The sequence below is a fragment of the Leuciscus leuciscus genome, assembly GCF_965113295.1.
Source record: "Leuciscus leuciscus genome assembly, chromosome: 11".
Lineage (NCBI taxonomy): Eukaryota > Metazoa > Chordata > Actinopteri > Cypriniformes > Leuciscidae > Leuciscus > Leuciscus leuciscus.
This window is the reverse complement of record NC_138735.1, coordinates 27,084,320-27,105,420: the sequence shown is the minus strand read 5'-3', so window position 1 is coordinate 27,105,420 and position 21,101 is coordinate 27,084,320. Positions and strand designations below refer to the sequence as shown.

Below are 21,101 nucleotides of genomic sequence, written 5' to 3'. Positions count from 1 at the left end.
CGCACACACACAGTGGTTCAGTCGCGTCGCGTCTCGCGTGCAGTGAAGGTGAGCTGCCTGCGTCACGTCACAGCTGTACTGAAGCGCTCAGACACGTTGAAGAGCTGAACACTGAACAGGACCTGCCGCTGGGAAACTATCTATTTTACGAGCTACATATTGTCTGTTCGTGGGAATATCTACACAAAAACAATGCTTTAGAATGAATCCACTGCTGAACATGAGGTTTACGAAGCCGTCTCTGTTCCGTGAATTGGGAATCGTCTGTCTTGTGCTGATAAGTGCGGTGTGGTGCTCCGTTTCTGAGAGGAAAGGTGAGTGAAGTTTTAACTTTAACTGCCACTAACAAACGTCTGAGATTTATTTATTTTTCCTTATCTACACAAACATAACGTCTTTTAAAACATATGAGAAGAAAATAAGATATATATTACATCATTTTAGTCAAGTGTGTCCACACTTTTGACTTTTAGTGTAAACAAACATAGATAGATAGATAGAATGTATAATATAATAATATAACAATTATATTTTTTCATAGATCAATAGTTCATGTACAAATATGAATATGTATAAAATATGATAAAAATCTAATGATCTGAAAAGCATTAGATGAGATTAGTGAGATGAGATAGATAGACAGACATTATGCAATATATAATAATTACAGTTATATGACGTTTCATAGATCAATAGTTCATGTACAAATATGAATATGAATATGTATAAAATATGCTTAAAATCTAATGATCTGAAAAGCATTAGTTATAAGATCAGAGAGCTGAGGTGACATTATTAATCATCTGTACAACACAAACGGAAGGATTGTCTTTAACCCCAACAAGTGACCCCATGACAAGGAGTCTTTCATGTTGCTAAAAGTGTAATGAAGGTAATTACATCTGAAATATATTTAAAAATACTTGATGAACTTTTGAGACGGGTGACCACAGGATGAGGGCCAAGAGTTCAGCACCAGCAGATGGTATCGCTAGACAGCTGCCCCACTGAGTGGGGTCTGGGCCCTCTGTTTGTGGTCCAGTCTCTACCCGAACAGACTGTGTTTAACATGCTGTTTGAGGTTTCTTGCCAGTTGAGAAATTAACAGCAGATGGGGGCTACCAACACTGTCCCAGAGCAGACTAGGCAAAAACTGGTTTTGATTCTGTGTTTATAAGTATAAAATGGACAGATCTGGCTCTAAAATTGGCTTTATTTATATATAAAAAAAATGGATATACACTTATGTCAAACTGTTATATGATAAGCAGCACACCTTTCATACACAAAAGAATGGTTGCGTGTTGTCAGGAAATTCTGATCATACCTTCTGCAGAGAATCCAATGACAGACTGTACAGTTTGATACGCAGATTTCATCTGCGTTTCTATTAACAGTTTGAAGACAGCAGGGTAAACTGAATAACTGAATGTAGGTTTACAACATTGGATCATTGGATCAACATTGGATCTACTGTCTGAGGAAAAGCACTGTTCATGAATCTATTGTTTTTATTTTTCTACTTCCTGTTAATCAATTTTTTCTTGCATTTCAATATTACAGATAGATACTAACTTCACTCATTTTACTTTTGTCCCATATCATTCATGGCCTAAAGACAAGAGTGCTGTTTTCTAGGAAAAATCAATCAATTAAAGTGTTGAATTAATCACAAGATATAACTATTAATTGGTCGTCTTATTCACAATATTAGCTTAGAAAAGTCACATAATGAAGATGCTTTAAAGCCAATACATTATTGTGGCTTTAGCAGTATTGCAATTAAATCAGCCTTTCTGACAGATTCACACAGAAAGTGTTGATGCACATTTTATAATGACAAATATCAAATGAATGTGACAGTCCTGCTTTCAAAAAAACTTTTGAAAGATAATGAATATTCACACCTTTTGATTGACTATCCCTTTTAAAAAAAAGTTTCTCCTGTCCCAGCAAAGACTTTCTTCTGAGAAATGCAAACACTGTCACTCTATTAAAACATTGCACTATTTGTTTAAACATCCCGATCAGCCCTCAGCAACATTGGCTCCACCAATGGTGTGAGTTTGAGGCGGGACTATCTGTTTTGTGACCAATGGCAGTGTTTGAGAAAACAGTCATTATTTCTTACAAGTCTTTTTGGTTAAATTACACACTTCACCTTTAATGACCTGTCAATTTAGGTGTGGAAAGCCTTCTGGCGATGGACCTTGCATGTGTCAGCAAAACCTGTCAGTCAGTGCCGTCTCAGCGGCATCTCATACTTTGTTTCATTCCCACAGCCTATGGCAGAAAAAAAAACGAGAAAAATAGGTTAGAAGGGTTATTGCTTATTGGAATGTAGATACATGTATTTGAAGCGTTAACAGGAATGGAACAGCATCCATTCATATGAATCATGAATGTGGGTTTGCGTAGGTGTGGATAACTCTCTTAAGATTAATAAGACTTCCTTTTAAATGTACATGCAACAAAGCTAGATTTTGTGATAGGGTTACTCTTTCACTATCTGATCTTGCATTTGTGCATGGAGGATTTCATCATTCACAATCTGTGGCATGCAGAGTCAGGCCCAGAGTTTGACAAATTATGTCACAACATTTATTTGGCAATGTTTTATGCAGACCATTAGGCCAGAAACATACTCGACACTAGATATCTCATAACTTTGTTCGAGAACAAATACCTGTAAGATGCATATTTGAACATGTGATGAATAACATAAAACTGGTTCCATTGTAAAACAAAAGGAAGTTTCCTTTAAGGAAAATGTAATCGCAGAAAATAACCATGATTCATCTCAATTGTGATTCATATTTTTGTACTTAAAGGGTTAGTTCAACAAAAAATGAAAATACTGTCATCATTTACTCACCCTCAAGTTGTTCCAAACCTGTATGAATTTCTTTCTTCTGCTGAACATGAAAGATGGTGTTTTGAAGAATGTCGGAAAACAAACAGTTGATGGACCCAATTGACTTGAGAGTGTTATTTACATACTATGGAAGTCATTTGGGTCCATCAAATGTTTGGTTAACCATATACTTCAAAATATCTTCTTTGGTGTTCAGCAGAAGAAAGAAATTCATACAGGTTTGGAGCAACTTGAGGGTGAGTAAATGATGACAGTATTTTCATACTATCCCTTTAATATTCTCATGTAGTTTGTTTTAAAGGAATGGAAACAAAACAACAATTAGCCTAGATAGATTCAGCAATATCCAGTCATTATGCATCTGACACATACAGTGTGAGCTGGTATAAATACACGGTATCTAAATACACATCCCTTTCTTAGTCCACACCTATGCGCTAATCACTAAAGATATTTGTGTGCTCATATTCTACCCAGTGTTCTGTGCTGTAATTTGGTCTAGACATCACTATTTGATCTAAATCTAATCGTCTTGAAACTCTTAGCAAACTCGTTAATATCCAGGGTCACTATGACCGCTGTTATTTACTAAAGACTAGAACTAGAATCACACTCTCTGACCACCAGCTACAAGGGTAAATTGAATGGAAAGTAAAGTAATCAATGGAAATGAACACATAACTGCAATCTATTATTGTTCAAAATGTCAAAATAGTTTTTGTCATCCATTTAAACTTCATATTTCATTGATCTGCTAAGTGGTATGAAATGTTTCATTGATTCTCGTTTAAAATATCTGGGCAAAATCAATTATAGTCCGTGAGATGCCAGTATATTTAATAATGTGTGTCTTAGGTAGAGGTTATCTCTGGCCTACGTTATTTGTTTTTAAAAAGAATGAATGAACACTGTTCAGAAAAGCAGGGAAATTATTTTAGATATTCATTTTTATATATGAACACATTATTATTATTATTTTTAAGAAAATAATACTTTTATTCAGCAAGGATGCATTAAAAGTCACACTTAAGACTTTTACATTGTTTTATTTTCAATAAATGCTGTTCTTTTGAAATTTCTATTAATCGAATAATCCTGAAAAAAATGTATCACAGTTTCCACAAAAATACTGAGCAGCAAATTAGCATATTAGAATGATTTCTGAAGGATCGTGTGACATTTAAAACGGGATGATGCTGAAAATTCAGCTTTTCCATCACAAGAATAAATGACGTATATCAGAAGAGAAAACAGTTGTTTTAAATTGTAATAACATTTCACAATATTACTGTTTTTACTGTATTTTTGATCAAATAAATGCAGCCTTGGTGAGCAGAAGAGACTTCTTTCAAAACCAAACCCCAAACTATTGAATGGTAGTGACTACTGGCCATTAATGTTTGTTCCTGTTTTAAAGATTTGTGTTATTTATAAGGCAAGTCCATCGTCAAACTGCTAGAACAGTCGGATTATGAGATTGTATAATTTACAGACCACGATTAACCAAGGCCATTGCCTTGAGGATTTACGCAAGCGTGTTTATTCTGAAAACAGCAGCTGAAGATCAAGCTTAAATCATGAGACTTGTTGAGGAGAGGTGTGTTGTTACTTTTCTGAGCATTCAAATTAGCATTTTTTTGCCTGGTGGAAAATAGAAACTGGCCGTTCATTTACACAACAAAGGCGTTTTGGGGGCCTGAAAATGCTAACTTTTGAAAGCGAGTTTTGCAAGTTTTTGAAACCAATACCGTTATCATCTGAGTGTAAACTAGAAAAACGCGAATTTGTGAAACCGGTGACATCATGCGCATGCGAATTACGTGTTCAGTCTATAGGCACGTAGTGTTCCTTTACAAAGTGACGTCACCAACTACTGTATAATACAGCATTTTTACTAGTTTTGCGGATAGGTGTGAACGGGGATCGTTTTGACAACGTTGTCGTATGTATGCAAAAAATGTAATTTAAAAAACACAAAGGAAACACGTTTCCATTTTTAGTACATCGTTGTCTTGTAAAAGTACCAGAAGTTACAAAGTTACCTGTAGAATATCTTTCGGGAAGCATCAAAATAAAGTGTTAGTAGATATTAAGCAGGCAGTCTACTACTCTAATGACAGCTAGTTACACGTAGTTGCAAAGTTACTTATAGTTAGTAGAATGTCTAAAGTGGACTATCTAAATAAAGTGTTTACTTACATTTCATTAATTTGTGTCGTCTTCATCAAAATATTTTTATATACTAAAATGCCGGTCTCATGTTGTTTACCAAATGCAGTGGTCATGCCATGTTTTTACTCATGCAGTCAGCAAATAACCCCATAGACAAAGAGCTGAATTCATCCAATGGTTGAATTTTGATGGATAGGTCACAAATAGACAATATGTTACTTATTTGATTTAGACAGACGGTTGTTTGTATAAAAAGCACACAGCCATGGAGTGAGACGTCTTTGTTTCACTCTGTAAATTGTATTTACTACAATTCAGTTAGAAGGTATTTTATCCACATGTCTCTCATTTAGGGTGACAACAGTGAACGGTCACGCACTATTGCACGGTAAAGAAAAGCAGAAGATGTAAGAAGCACAATCATGTGAAACTGCTACTCTCAAATTGATAACCATTTATATTGCTTTTCAAGAATATTTCAACATTAATTTTGTACTGTAAATACCACTATTATGATTATGTCATTGCATCAGATCTTGTGTCTTAAAATCGGTAAAACACAAGCGTGAAACACTGTAGCCTCAACTTGGGGAAAATATGTTTTTCTGAAGATTTTTTTGAAGATTCAAAATAAATTTTGTCGTCGCTAACTTCAGATCAACCCATTGAAAAACATTCAATTACCCATTATGAGGTTTATAAACATATTTTATATATAAAATTCAAGATATGTGAAAATTTGGGTTTCCAGGCTAAATATTTGAATATTTCCAATAAAAGCAGAGCACATGTACCAACACAGAAATCAGATTTCCCTTTAGGTGTATTCCTGGAAAGACTTTCAGATGGAAAACAGGATGCGTCATGACAAATGCTGTTGACTTTTTGTGCTCATATGGATCGATACTTTTTGCAACAGTGCAAACTTACTCTACAAACAGTTGATCCAGTTGTCTGCCCACAATCAAACGAAGTCATCGAAAGGACATCCAGATACACTGACATCTGTCAGAAAACAAGGTTACAGTGCATTTAGGTTGTAGCCCAAACTCTAAACAAAATAACTAAATATAAGCTGTGTGACTGCCACTCACTGACACAAAAATATGGTAGATTCTGCCCAAGAAATGATTGCATTATGCATTGTACCCTGAGGGGGAAAAGAAGAAGAGAATATAAAGACATTAAATGTTTTTTAAAAAAATCAAGTTAATACTTTCAACGTGATTTAAGTGTGCTATATATCGGAAGAATCAGATTTGACTTTTGTGAAACAGTAGCAGCATCTATTTAATAACCGTGGTTTCAAAAGGTAACAAAGGAAATACATCATCTCAATGTTTTACCATAAAACTAGTTACATGGTGTAGTCATCCAAAGTCCTGTCACCCAAAGCATATACAATTATAAACAGTGAGAAAATGAGGCATAAGAAAAAGAAGAATAGAGCAAAGAAAGCCGTAGGTAATAAATTAAGGATGGGAAAGCATGGGAACAACTGATTGGCCTTGTAAAAATAAATTATATGCGTTGACAGCCTTGAGATGATCCCACGTTATCTCATAATTAATCTATCATCATTATTTCTACCCTGTGCATCCCTGTACTTAAGTAGATAAGCCATGCGTGAGAAGTCTTTAATGAATAGAAAGTACAAAAGAACAGCATTCATTTGAAATAGAAATCTTTTAACTTTATAAATGTGCTGACTGTAACTTTTATGCATCCATGCATATTTAAAGTATGAGTTTCTTTAAAAAAAAATCGTACTGAACCCAAACTTTTTAACACTACTAGTGTATATTTTGTGGCTAAAATATGAAAGACGGTTTTGTTTCCGTCAGGATATGACAGGTTGATTAATTACTTTGCATTACTGGACTTCTCAAGTATTGTCTTGCTTTGCACTGATGTAGTCTTGATAACTCTTGTGCATGCTTTGCATCAGTTGTAAAAGATAAAACACCTGCGTTGTAAAGCACATTGGTCACCTGCTGCAGTTTCAATGGTGCTATATAAATAAACCAAACTTGAAACTTGAGTTTATAATCATCAGAATGTTGTTCCTGATGGTTTGATGTGACGTAATGAGGGAGTTAAGATGTTCCTTCTTAAACATTTTTTTCAAGGAGCAACCTGTTCAGTCACATCCCTTGGTTCGGGCTCAAGCCTGAGGCACCGCTGCTAAACAGCCGCCCGTAGAAAACAGCTGCACGTTTTGCAATCTGTTAACAATCTCACATTTTAGGGGCTTGTGAAGGGATCGTGGGATCGTTAAGGGCTAAAACCTAAATCTACTTCATGCCTGACCTTAATCTTTAGTTGAAATCTACCTTAGAGCAGATATCTGGATGCTAGGGCAAGATGCTTTCTTTGTTTTTTGACAACTAACTAATACCAAAACACTGATGAATTTTGGCAAGCTGGATTTTCAGAAAGTAATTTATGCAGTTGAAAATGTTTGTTGGTCCTGAACATCTCACATCCCACAAAACAGGTAGGACTATGTTGGACTATGTCCACAGACTATGTTGTCAAAGTGTTGACTGATGTCAAAAATGCTAATTTTGCAAAAGTGGAAATACCCTTCATATGCACCGTCATGTAAGGAAGAATAAGGAAGAATAAAAACAAAAACACCATGTTTGCACTTTCATTATAATATTATTTGTACAGCTTCATTGTTATTTTGTGAACAAGCTTTCAACAATCTCAGTTTTAAGACAGAATGAACCTGTAGTCAAATATTCAACCCCATTTCAAAGTGACTTTTTACTACACACTAGCTCTGTTCCAAACCCCAGTGAGCTGCCTGTCTGTCTACTGTCTACATAGGCAGATGTCTTCAAAGACCACATTGAAACACCCTCGTGGATGATTAAACTGGAACACACTATTGGCGGCAACTCAAGAATAACACTCCTTGAGCATGTGAGACTGGACTTACTATTGATTCCAATAGAGTTTCACATTTTCATGTTATCAAACTAACTAAAATATATAGACATGGTCAGAGGTTTGGGGTCTGTACATTTTTAATAATAAAAAAAAGAGAAGAAATTTATACTTTTACTCAGCATCGATGCCTTAATTGATCAAACGTGACTGTAAAGACTTTTACATTGTTACAAAAGATTTCTATTTAAAATAAATGCTGGGTTTTTTTCAAGTAAATAAATCAATCAAATAAATGCCGTTTTTTCTTAAGTACTAAATCGGCATATTATAATGATTTTTGAAGGATCATGTGACACTGACAACTAGAGTAATGATGAAAATTCTAATTTGCAATCACAGAAATAAATTACATTTTAAAATGTATTTAATATAGATTTTTTTTTTTTTTTTACATTTTAATAATAGTTTGCAATATTACTGTTTTTGATCAAATAAATGCAGCCTTGGTGAGCAGAAGAGCAAAAACATAAAAAAAATCGTACAGACCCCAAACTTTTGAATGTTAATTTCTGCACGTGCTAATGCATTTTTTTATATATATTTAATAAGTTGTACAAATAAACATTGTAAAATAATATGCTCTTGCAAAAATGTGCACCAGGTAACACGGAGTATAATACAATTTACATTTTGCTTTAAAAATATGAGTAGCGGCTTCTGCCATTATGGTTCTTTATACATGACATCATGACGGTCAAATCAGAGTTTTTATCAAATTCCAACTTGTTATTCGCGGAACGACAAAGAAGTGAACGGAAACACGTAATTGTGTCATGACGTGAATGCATTATCAGAACACAACATAATTATGCGGTTACTTTTTGGAACAGCCTTCCTGTTAGAAGCATGCCTCAGATGACGTCAAGTGCTATATAGGTAGGATGCACGCTAGTTTGGGAACAGAGCCAGTGTCTAAAACAAATCTGCCAAAATCTGAGCATTTCCTTTTTATTAGTCCCCTGGCCTCACTTTAGAAACTTGATCAATCCCTGAGGGAATATAGATGATAATTGGGTTGTTACCGGCACTGACTGGGAATACAATCCATGTCTCTTGCATTTGGCAGGCACGAATTCAACCGGATCTTATGTTGAGCAACACTTGTGTGCAATATTTGAGTCTCACCCTTTGAGAACCACATTCTTGATCACGGAGTTCCCGCCCATTGAGTTTGCTCTTCCTCTAGAGATGAGACACCTAACGATGACTGCAGGAATTCAACACCTGTATGACATGAGAAAGACAGCAGAGACAAAACAAACACTTGTTTTCTACTATGATGCACAATGAGTTTTGGAAAGTACTATATTTTCATAAATAGAAGATCACACAATGTAAAATATGCAAATAGGGTAATATGAACTTTTATGTTTATGAAACCCGGTGGAAATAGTTTAAAAGTGATCACTGAAATGTCTAGGTTTAGTGTGTTCAGTGCATGAGATGAGCTCATGTTACTGTGAACAATGACAAGGGCTCTAAAGTAGAAAAGCTTTAGGCCGTGTCTTAAAGGTATAGTTCACCAACAAATGAAGAATCACCCTCATGTCTGTTCAAACTTGTATGACTATCTTTCTGTGGAACACAAAAAAAATATATTTTGACACATGGAATAGTCTGATATTACAGTTAGAGGTTCATGGTGTTGCAAGTGATTAGTTATTTGGGTAAGTGGGTAATGTGTCATGACCCAAAGCGATTCTACAAATATTGACACATTAACTAATGCTTTTCGTTCATTTGCATTTTAAACATTCATATCATCTTGTTGAATGATGGAAAACATGGATATTCATTTTGAGATTAACAGTAAGCGATTTCTGAGAATCATGTTGAATGTTTGAAATGAACCCAAGCAAACACACCCCACCCTTCATTGCTCCGCCCCCAAAAAGCACGAACACGCAATGCAAGGGTGGATGTTTCTTTATCATAGCTGAAGCAAAGCAAAATAATGCTTCGTTGGAAAAAAGCGAAGATGACGAACGAACGACAAGGAAGAACAATTTTTTTTACATACGGTACACAAGCCAGAGTTGGTTGTTAGTCGCCAGCAGCACACACAGCTCCAGACAAACAATGACACTCAAAACTGTCCTTTACTTCAGCTAACATTACAACAACAGCATATCTCGGTTCTGTGAAACCTACGCTCACTTTAAAAGATCAGCGATTTCTAAAAAAAAGAAAAGAAAAAAGCTGTAAATATGGATCTGACCGAGCATCAAAACACACTCGTAGCCAATCAGCAGTAGGGGTGTGTCCACTCATGATGGGGGAGGAGAGAGAGAGTGAGTAAGAGGTGGGAGATTTGAAGACTGTAAAAAGAGAGATGGCCGAGAGACATTACAAAAGAGAACAGGTCAGAGGAATATCACTGGTTATGGTGGACCCACGGTAATATTAAGAAAGCTTTCTAGCGCTGGAGAGACTTAAAAGTGAGAAGGCCTGAAAATATTAAATATAAATAAAAAATATCAGTCAGTTATTGATATTAATAAGTTTTGTTTTTTAATTCTATAATATCGGCTGATGACTGATATGATTCTTCCTTCCAAAGAGATTGCTATACTCCACTACCAGTCCAAAGTTTGGACACACTTGTATTAATTTATGTTTCTCTTTTTGAAGGCTTCTGCTCAAATGCTTGAATTTAGTTTTCTGGACAAATATAAATTGTGCCTATGTATACTTAAACTAAAATTCTAATTAAAGCATTTATAATGAATGACTTGGACCAGATAGTAGATGAAAAGTGTCATCAAACGTGCAGCATATACTGTACCTGTAAACTCCAGTGGCATTTAAACAGCCTCATGAAGTTGGTTGGAGAGAACAAGCAGAGCCGGAATCTAGACAAAGACGACATTTTTTATTAATTTAACATGAGAAAAATAAGAAAACCATAATGTTTTGATTTAGTATGTTTCACAAATAGTAGTAAAACAATTGCTGTTTATAACATCTATTTCAGCTAATTCAAAAACATGGTACAAATGGGAAAGGAATCATTTTAGCATTTATCACACCAACCTCTATTTTAGTGGCCTGTGAATTTTCAATATTTCCTGAAATATTACACCTTATCGGAAATGATTGAGTCACAGACACATGCAATAAACAGCATTCAATAACCAAGATTAACATAGCAATGGATGAAAGTGGATATATGAAGGATCATATCTGAATCAACATGCAGCAATGCAAACTTTTCTATACTGTTATCATTATGTCCACAACTTGTAATCATTTCAATGAGCGCACTGTTTCTGCCTAAAAAATGAATACATGGTGTAAACTGTGTGATTTGTATATGTACTGTACATTTCTGAAATACATTACTTGGACACAGTCACATATGATAGCAGATCACTCTTGTAATTTAGACACATGCATTTTCTGTAAAGCTGTTTTGAAACGATATGCATTGTGAAAAGCCCTATACAAATACAATTGAATTGAAATTCAAGGATTACATTTTTTTGCTAATTTTGTGTATTTTCTGTCATATCACCTTCACTACCTGAGTATTGATTGATTTCACCTCTGCTTTATTCTCCAGTATGTCAGGGATCCAATAATAAGCTGACTCAGCTGGCACAGCCAGACGACCACTACAGGGCCATGGTGCGGATGTATAGTAACTGCACAATAGTGCTGGAGAACCTGGAGATAACCAACATTCAGGAGTACCAAGACCTCTCTTTTCTCATGGTGAGTGACATCACGTGCCGGTATAATAAAATAGCAACCTAAATACACAATTATGAGAATAGACCATTGACTACTAATTGGTTATAGACTGCTAATTGGTTAAAATAACAAGGCTGCTTTTTTATGTTAAATAAGATCTAATTATTGATTAAAAGAGTCCTCTAGTTAAAAACCAAACAAATGCCAACTTACTGATATAAATATTATAATTAAACTTTATTTGGAGTACTTCTTTATTGCACAATGTACATTTCTTAATTTTAAGCCTATCACTATTAGTATGATCACTGATCTCACCTCAATTGTATTCTTGAGTTATCTTCCGGGAATGAACACGTCACAATATTCCTCATTTAAATAATTCCTGCAAAAGGGATATGAAAAATAAAGGGATGAGGCCTGGTTGGGTTAGGTAGTAGTGTGTTGAAACTCACGGTTATGGTAAGAGGTGTGACATTACCAAAACACACTTGAATCGGTTGGCCAATCACAACACACTGGTCCAGCCAACCAATCAGAGCAAACTTTGCTTTTTGGAAGGAGGGGCTTCATAGAGACCGGAAATAAATAGGGCTGCGTTTCCCAAAAGCATTGTAAACCTAAGTTGATCGAAGAACAATTTTCACCAATGCTCTCTACGATCGACTTAGGCTTACGATGCTTTTGGGAAACGCAGCCCTGTTTATTTCCGGTCTCTATGAGGTGCTGCAATAAAGTAAAATATGTGGAAAAATAATGTTTTTAGAAAAATCAAGCTTGAAACCCCATTCTAATAGACCCCAAAACCAAATCAAGGCTTTGAAAAAGGGCATTATAGGTTTCCTTACAGTCTGTAACAAATCTGAGACCTTTTAAATGGGATTTAGGGGGTCTGACTATAATATCTGTTTCAATCTGTTTCATACAATATCTGTTACAATCTGTTTCATGCCCACAGAGTATTGAAGAAGTTGGTGGCTATGTTCTAATAGGAATAAACTACGTGGATGTGATACCATTGGGAAACCTACGCCTCATTCGAGGACATTCTCTCTTTGATGGCAAGTATGCCCTTGCTGTGCTGGCAAACTTCCACAGGAATGAGTCTTTAGAGAACACCAGCATCGGCCTCAGAGAGCTGCGCATGAGCAGCCTCACAGGTAGAAGCACATTTTATTTACTATTTTAGCAGATGCTTTTATCCGTATCGACTTACAGTACAAATGAAAAGCACATTTACGCATCGATAAGCACCATATTGTGTTGTAAACAGCATTCAACACATAGGCTCGTTGCTGTTTCTGCCCTAGAGCTGTGTGTGAAGTTACATTTTCTATTTACAGAGAACCGTATTTTTCTCTTTATCTGGCAGAAATTCTTAAAGGTGGGGTTAAAATATCTCACAATCATTTGCTTTGCAATGTGGATACCATACAGTGGTTGGACATTGTGCAGGACAACAGTGATGTCAATGTATCGCGAGAGACTAACCCTCAGTGTAAGTATTTAAAGTTTTAAAAACAGAAACTATATATATATATATATATATATATATATATATTCAAAAGTTGTTTGAAAATTAATACTTTTATTTAGCAAGGATGCATTTAATAAATCAGTTAAGACATTTGTAATGTTACAAAAGATGTATATTTCAAATAAATGCTGTTTTTTTGGGGGGGATATTTCTATTCATCAAAGAATCCTGAAAGACTATCACAATTTCCACAAATATATTGAGCAGCACAACTATTTTCAACATTGATAATAATAAGAAATGTTTCATGAGCAGCAAATCATCATATTAGAATGATTTCTGAAAGATCATGTGACACTGAAGACTAGAGTAATGAAGCTGAAAATTCAGCTTTGATCCCAGGAATAAATTACATTTAAAAAATATTACAATAGAAAATAGTTATTTTAATTTGTAATACTTCAGAATAATTTACTGTATTTTTGATCAAATAAATGCAGCCTTGGTGAGCATAAAAGACTCGTTAATTTTAAATGTTTATTAAATGTAACACAAAATAAAATTCTTACCTTCAATAAAACACTTTCTTCATTACCTCAGGCATACGATGTGACTCGGCGTGCTTTAATGGATCGTGTTGGGCTCCAGGACCAGAGAACTGCCAGACCTGTAAATTCAATTGTATATGTAATTCTCCAAAGGCAAATGTGTGTGTGAACAATGTCCTTACTAAGGTTCTTTGGTCTTCTTTGTCAGTGACTCGGCTGAACTGTGCTGAGCAGTGCTCGCGGAGGTGCAGGGGTCCCAAACCCTCCGACTGCTGCAGTGAACACTGCGCTGCGGGCTGCACTGGACCCCGGGCCACAGACTGCCTGGTGAGTGGTCAAACATCTCTTACTATCATAAGAAATAAAGGTCTAACATTTTAAATGAAGCATGAATATGTTTATTGGTAAGTTTAACACAAGATACGTGACAAATAAACACACTGGGTGCATATTTACCAATCTTATACCTGCTGATTGGGTAAACCTACAAAGAAAAGATGTTTTATACTTTATTTTAATGTTTAAAATGATTTAAAATATATAAAAAACTTTTGTTGTATGATATAATTGTATTATGTATTTTGTTATTATTATTATATTGACTTATTTAACAGTTGAAATATTTATTTTATTTGTATTATTCTTAATATTTTAGGAATTCACACTTATTTCTGCCAAATTCTAATCATCAATTCTAATCACCAATTGTGCAATAAACATATTCATTTTATTTTAAAAATCTATTTACAGTTATTCAATACCTTGTCATATTTCGGAACATATTCTGTGTATGTAACTGTGTACGGTCTCTTCTTCTGCAGGCCTGCAGAGACTTCCAGGATGACGGGACGTGCAAGGATGCGTGTCCACGTCTAATGCTGTATGACCCCAACAATCACCAACTTGTTCACAATCCCAACGGGAAGTACAACTTTGGTGCCACCTGTGTGAAGAAGTGCCCCTGTAAGTACACCTGAGATCATTAAGATCACTTTAACAAGAGGAGATCATTCTTTCCATTAAAACCTTTAGTTTGTAAATATAAGAGCCCCAAAAGTCATGGAGGTATACTGGCTCATTGCTATTGTGTATACCAACCATCAGCATTATCCAGAGGCAAAAAATAACACTAGTCTTTAATCAGTTATGTTTGCAAATATAAGCAAAGACACACCCAGAGGTTATGCACTATGTAAACAAAGAAGTACTGTAAGTTCTCTGAAGTCAAGGTTTATTTAAGGAAAACACTTTAGAAAAAAAGCTGTAGACCTAAAATGAATTGTGTAGCTATTAATAAATATATGTATATAATCAATAAAAGACCACAGCAATCTCACGTGTCTCCTCAGTAATTTTAGAAGAGATGTCAACACCATGTATTCATTCAAAGTTGCGAATTTAACTTCTGTGAAAAATTGGAAAAATCGCATAAAACATTTCCATCCCATGTGTTCAAGACAATAATGATCTAGACTAAGCTATACTATCCATGTTCATTTTACAGCTCTTACTATATGCCAATTGTCTAATTTGTGTCCGTTTTATTTAGTTTGTTTTAAGTAGGAGCAGTATTGATATTTAACTAAAACATGACTGCAAACTCCTCTCTCTGCTCCAGACAACTTTGTGGTGACTGATCACGACGCCTGCGTTCGAACCTGCAGCAGTAACATGCATGAAGTGGAGCAGAACGGAATAAGGAAGTGCAAACAATGTGACGGCTTGTGCCCAAAAGGTCAGCAACATCATTGATAAATAATAGTCATTTTCTTGTCATTTCTGAAATACAGTATTTACATGAAATGTGAAACGAGTTGACCCTGTGCGTTTTGGTTTAGTCTGCAATGGTCTCGGAACGGGGGCGCTTGTAAACACCATCGCAGTCAACGCGACCAACATTGATTCATTTATCAACTGCACCAAAATAAATGGGCACATTACAATAATGAAGACGACTTTTCAAGGGTGAGATTTTATGGACTACAGACAAAATCAACCAAACTCTGAATGTACTGCATTAATAAATCTAATGTATTTTTTAACAAATGTTTTTAAAGGGATGTTTTTACAAATACTTCAAGCATGGACCCTGTAAAACTCGACTATTTCAAAACAGTCAAAGAAATATCAGGTAGACTACACAACTAGATACATATGTAAAAAATAAATAAATATATGTTTGTATTTTATATATAATGTATACATAATTATACAAATAAACATTTTTAAATTTTATATATATATATATATATATATATAAATATATATATGTATGTATGTATGTGTGTATGTATGTATGTGTGTATGTATATATATATATATATATATATATATATATAAATAATGTATATATATAATTTATATAATTGTGTATATTTATTATATATATTATATATATGTGTGTGTGTGATAAATATACACATATACACATACACACACAGGCATATATATAAATGTAATATATATATATATATATATATATGAGAGGTTCAGATGCAAAAGCCTCTAAGTGCCATCTGAAATTTTCTTCTAGAATGATCATTTTTATCAAGCTTGTATATTTAAGTTCAATTAATTAATTGAAATAAATTCAATTAATTCAATTAATTAATTCAATTAATTAATTAATGACAATTAATAGGTCATTTGCATTGTCATTTAAGTGAAATTACTGAACTTAAATATACAAGCTTGATACAAATTATCATTCTAGAAGAAAATTTCAGATGGCACTTTTGCATCTGAACTCTTCATATATATATACACACACACACACACACACATATATAAACAAACTATATATACACACACACACACAATTTGAATATGTCTGAGGAAAGGTAGATAAAAACCTTATTTAGCAATTTAGCAAACTTATTTATTTATTTTTTCTCAGGGTTTCTGTTAATCCAAGACTGGCCTAAACACCTCAAATCCCTCAGTCCCTTTGAGAACCTGGAGATCATCAGAGGAAGAACAAAACAGTGAGTTCAATCATGTCAACTTACAAATAACTCTGCATATCAAACCTGTTTATATCATAAAAATGACACGCTTCACCTTTAACCAGTGTTCCTCTCTTTACACCTCCCACAAATGCAGCAACACCGTCAGTTTTGCCGCCATAAACATTACAAACCTGGAACATCTCGGCCTGCGTTCGTTGAAGGAGATCAGTGATGGCGACGTGGTGATCAAAAACAACCGCCGACTCTGTTACGTTGATGGCAGCTACTGGCCAAAGCTGTTCAGATCTGGGAAACAACGCATACGAACTGCAAACAACGCAGCAATGCACACCTGTGGTGCGGGACAGTATTCACATATTTTGTATTTCAATTTTCAACTCATTTGTTGGCAAGCAGTTTTGGGTTCGGTCATGTCAGGTCACAGAATCTCTTGTTTGCTCTTCAGAGCAGCAGAACAATACCTGCGACCGTATGTGTGGAGAGGAAGGCTGTTGGGGTCCGGGGCCGTCCATGTGCGTCTCCTGTCAGCATGTAAGCCGTAGGGAGCGCTGTGTCAGTCACTGCAACCTGCTGGATGGGTAAGTGTCCAACATTTAGCCCATTTAACATCTCCCTAAGGTTTTTTGCACAAATGCTGCTCATTTACAAATTAAATATTGACTATTGATAAGTTGTTTTCTTATGATTAAAAAAAGTAGAAAGTCTATTAATTGTTAACAATTGAGAAGTTGTTTTCTTATGATTAAAAAAAGTAGAAAGTCTATTCATTGTTAAATTAAAATTAAATATGCATAATATCAGATGTATGGGTTTGCATGTTCCTTCATGGGTTAATAGTGCATTAGTGCTCGCCAACAACGCCGGAAGTGTTTTTTCCTTTCTATTTTTCCATAGGCATTTGATAAAAGTCTTTGTTAAAGCATTTTGAGAACATGAACCAAGACAATTATTATGTACGATTATGTACTTTTCTGCGGTTCATGGGAGTTTTCTGCAAGCTCTTTTGGTGCTATTTGCTTGCAGCAACTCTCTGATTGGTTGAATTTTCTGTACAGCATCATGGGTAATATAGTTTTTCACCACAAATTCAGCTGTTAATCATTGTTTAAAAATAAGTTGAAATAATGGCTTCAACAAAAGCATATACCATTGATTTACAATCTCATAGCTCACAGTATGATGTTTTATTAACAAATTTCGGGAGAAGCACGTTCAGATACTTAACCAAATGAACCCTGGAGGAGCATATTCAATTAATCAACTCAATTAGCACAATAAGAGGTATATATACAGCTGACTTACCTCTGTTCCACAACAGTTTTCCAGCATCCCTCCAACACCCCATCTCCTCACTTCTAACTATTCCTGTCCCAACCTGGGATGGGGGGAAAAACTCTGGGTTCGGGCCAAATTCCGAGCTCGGAGCCCTCCCCTCGTCAGCACGCCAAATATTCATTCATAACCTTTACTTTATCTGATTATATGGAACTGTGAACTTGTGAATGGTCTGTCTTTAAAGGCTTATGAGTTATTGTTAAAAATCTATTTGAATTGTTTTTTCACTTACCGGAAACCGACTGTTGCACTCTATATGCAATGTTTCTACAGAGACCCCCGAGAGTTCATCTCAAAGAACATGTGTTTGGAATGTGACCCTAAATGCAAGATTCTGAACGGGACATCAAGCTGCTCTGGGCCGGTATGTCGTATGTATCTTTCAAAGCCCATATAAACTGTATTATTAATGATGCTTGCTCACACTAGATAGGGATCTAAACTAGGGATCTGAGCAAACCCCTAACCCTAACTTGGTGGTGTAAATATTCAGTGAGTGACACCTAAAATCACACGGCTTGTTGAGGGGAGGTGTGCTATTACTTTTCTGATAAGTCAAACTTGCAATTTTAGCCTGGTAAAAAAAATCTATCAGAGACTAGCACAATCATCACTCACATACAGTGTGTAAACGAATAATGGTAAGTGGTCAGACCTATGAAAGGGTTGCAATGTGAATGTGGTTTTCTGTTTCTCTCTTTCTAGGGAGCCGATCAGTGCACTGAATGCGCTTACTTCAAAGATGGGTCGCACTGCGTCACACAGTGTGCTCAAGGTGTGCTAGGCCTAAATAACCGACTTGTGTGGACGTACCCCGACAAAACCGGACAGTGTCAGCCATGCCATCCTAACTGCACGCAAGGGTAGGAACAAGTTAATCCTTATTGGATAATAATGATTATAGTTATTTAGTAACAATTATTATTATTATTATTTTTACACAACTGCTATATTATAATTATTCCAGTGTTTCCACAAACATTGAGATTTTATTACATTACAAAGTACATAATTCTGAGTATTAATAATAATTATTAAAGTAAATTGAATTAAAATATTATTATAAGTATTATTATTTAAATAATACAAATTATTTGTATTGTTATTTATATTTTGGTTTATGGTTAACAGAATCCAGTTGGTTTAAACAAGCAGAAATACAATACAATTATGGGGTCACAAAATAAAGACTACCACTCATTTTAAAATGTTTATGTTATTATAGGTGCAGTGGACCAGGACTGGAAGGTTGTGAACCAAAAGGGTACAGTAGTTTATGTGTTGTTGTTACTAGACTACATAAACTACATAAGATACATTAGCTAAAATGCTAAATATGTAAAAGTAAGAGTAAAATTCAGTTTTTACCTGTTGAATATCAGCGTTTCACTCAAAAATATGGAAGTAAAATGGTTTGCAAATGTGGTTTCACATTTGTGTGTTTATGAAGGTAAATGATCTGATATGCTCTCTCTAGCTCTCACATGCCTGTAGTGGCGGCTGGTATTGTCGGAGTCATGCTGATGATTATGGTCCTCATCCTTTTCATCTTCGTCATCTTCCGCCGACGACACATCCGACGAAAGAGAACTCTACGGCGCCTCCTTCAGGAGAGAGAGGCAAGCCCCAAAAGTGTACAACAGATTAAACAACTTGATTGAAACCCCAAATCTAACCATATTTATATGATTCTGCAGTTGGTGGAACCATTGACTCCCAGTGGTGAAGCTCCCAACCAGGCTCTCCTTCGCATCCTAAAGGAAACAGAACTGAAGAAAATAAAAGTCCTCGGGTCTGGAGCATTTGGCACAGTCTTTAAGGTACGTTTATGAATAAAAAACACACTCCAGTAAATGATCAGGCCTAATAAAGCTTTGATGTATCTGAAACATTTAAAGTCAACAGGACATCAAAATGGACCATATTCACAAACACACTATATTTTCTCCTGAATTTCCTGTTGAGAACTTAAAAAAAATACTCAGTCAACATGGAAGTTCTAAGAAATATTTCCAAAGTCTTGCATGTTTTTCCTCCTAGGGATTGTGGATTCCAGAGGGTGAGGGTGTGAAAATTCCTGTTGCTATCAAAGTTTTGAGAGAGGTCGCATCTCCCAAAGCCAACAAAGAGATCTTGGATGTGGGTATCGTTGCCATCTTTACTAATGATTAACAATTGTCCCTAATAACCTTGCATTTAAAACTTGTGTTTTGATGTTTCAGGAGGCATATGTGATGGCCGGTGTGGATCATCCTCACGTGTGTCGTCTGTTGGGAATATGCCTCACGTCCAACGTCCAGCTCATAACCCAGATCATGCCTTTCGGCTGCCTGCTGGATTACGTACGGGAGAATAAGGATAATATCGGCTCGCAAACTCTGTTAAACTGGTGCGTGCAGATCGCCAAGGTGAGTTTAAAGTTGTGTGTGTCCTTCTGTATGTCAGCTGTTTACCCTCAATATACAAACATATTTCACTGCAATTGTTAATGTAACAACCATTCAATTTAACCAGGATAGAAACATATTTGTGTGAAATACATGTGTGAAATAATTACAAAGTAACTCCAAATAAAAATTCCAAGATGCATAATTCTGTTTGCTCTATATATTTACTCTGTATATTAATACATTTGTATTCTAGGCACATTACTGTTATTTTAGGGTATTTTAAATGTTTTCAGGTCTCTTATGCTGCACCAATACTGCATTTATTTGATCAAAAATATAGTAAAAACATTAATATTTTGAATATTATCACAATTAAAAATAACTATTTGAATATATTTTAAAATATAATTTATTCCTGTGATCAAAGCTGAATTTTCAGCATCATTTCTCCAGTCTTCAGTGTCACATGATCCTTCAGAAATCATTCTAACGTGCTCAAGAAACATTTCTGATTATTATCAATGTTAAAAACAGTTGTGCTGCTTAATAATTTTGTAGAAACTGTGATACTTTTTTCAGGATTCTTTGGTGAGTATAAAGTTCAAAAGAACAGCAATTGTGTGAAATAGAATCTCTATTTACATGATAAATGTCTTTACCGTTACTTTTGATCATTTAATGCAT

At 35.1% G+C, this 21,101-nt stretch overlaps 1 protein-coding gene across 1 annotated transcript in view; it reads left to right on the top strand.

Moving 5' to 3' along the window:
• LOC309508743 (epidermal growth factor receptor-like) overlaps positions 1-21,101 on the top strand; it is a 28,902-nt gene continuing 7,801 nt past the window's right edge. Inside the window, exons 1-20 of the mRNA XM_082183206.1 lie at positions 1-314; positions 11,568-11,719; positions 12,657-12,858; positions 13,071-13,196; positions 13,776-13,844; positions 13,932-14,050; positions 14,545-14,686; positions 15,342-15,458; positions 15,562-15,688; positions 15,781-15,854; positions 16,620-16,707; positions 16,826-17,028; positions 17,138-17,270; positions 18,301-18,391; positions 18,733-18,890; positions 19,253-19,291; positions 19,505-19,646; positions 19,725-19,847; positions 20,068-20,166; positions 20,250-20,435. Of these exons, the coding sequence (XP_082039332.1) occupies positions 203-314; positions 11,568-11,719; positions 12,657-12,858; positions 13,071-13,196; positions 13,776-13,844; positions 13,932-14,050; positions 14,545-14,686; positions 15,342-15,458; positions 15,562-15,688; positions 15,781-15,854; positions 16,620-16,707; positions 16,826-17,028; positions 17,138-17,270; positions 18,301-18,391; positions 18,733-18,890; positions 19,253-19,291; positions 19,505-19,646; positions 19,725-19,847; positions 20,068-20,166; positions 20,250-20,435 (2,502 nt within the window). The 5' untranslated portion in view covers positions 1-202. The remainder of the gene's footprint in view (positions 315-11,567; positions 11,720-12,656; positions 12,859-13,070; positions 13,197-13,775; positions 13,845-13,931; positions 14,051-14,544; positions 14,687-15,341; positions 15,459-15,561; positions 15,689-15,780; positions 15,855-16,619; positions 16,708-16,825; positions 17,029-17,137; positions 17,271-18,300; positions 18,392-18,732; positions 18,891-19,252; positions 19,292-19,504; positions 19,647-19,724; positions 19,848-20,067; positions 20,167-20,249; positions 20,436-21,101) is intronic.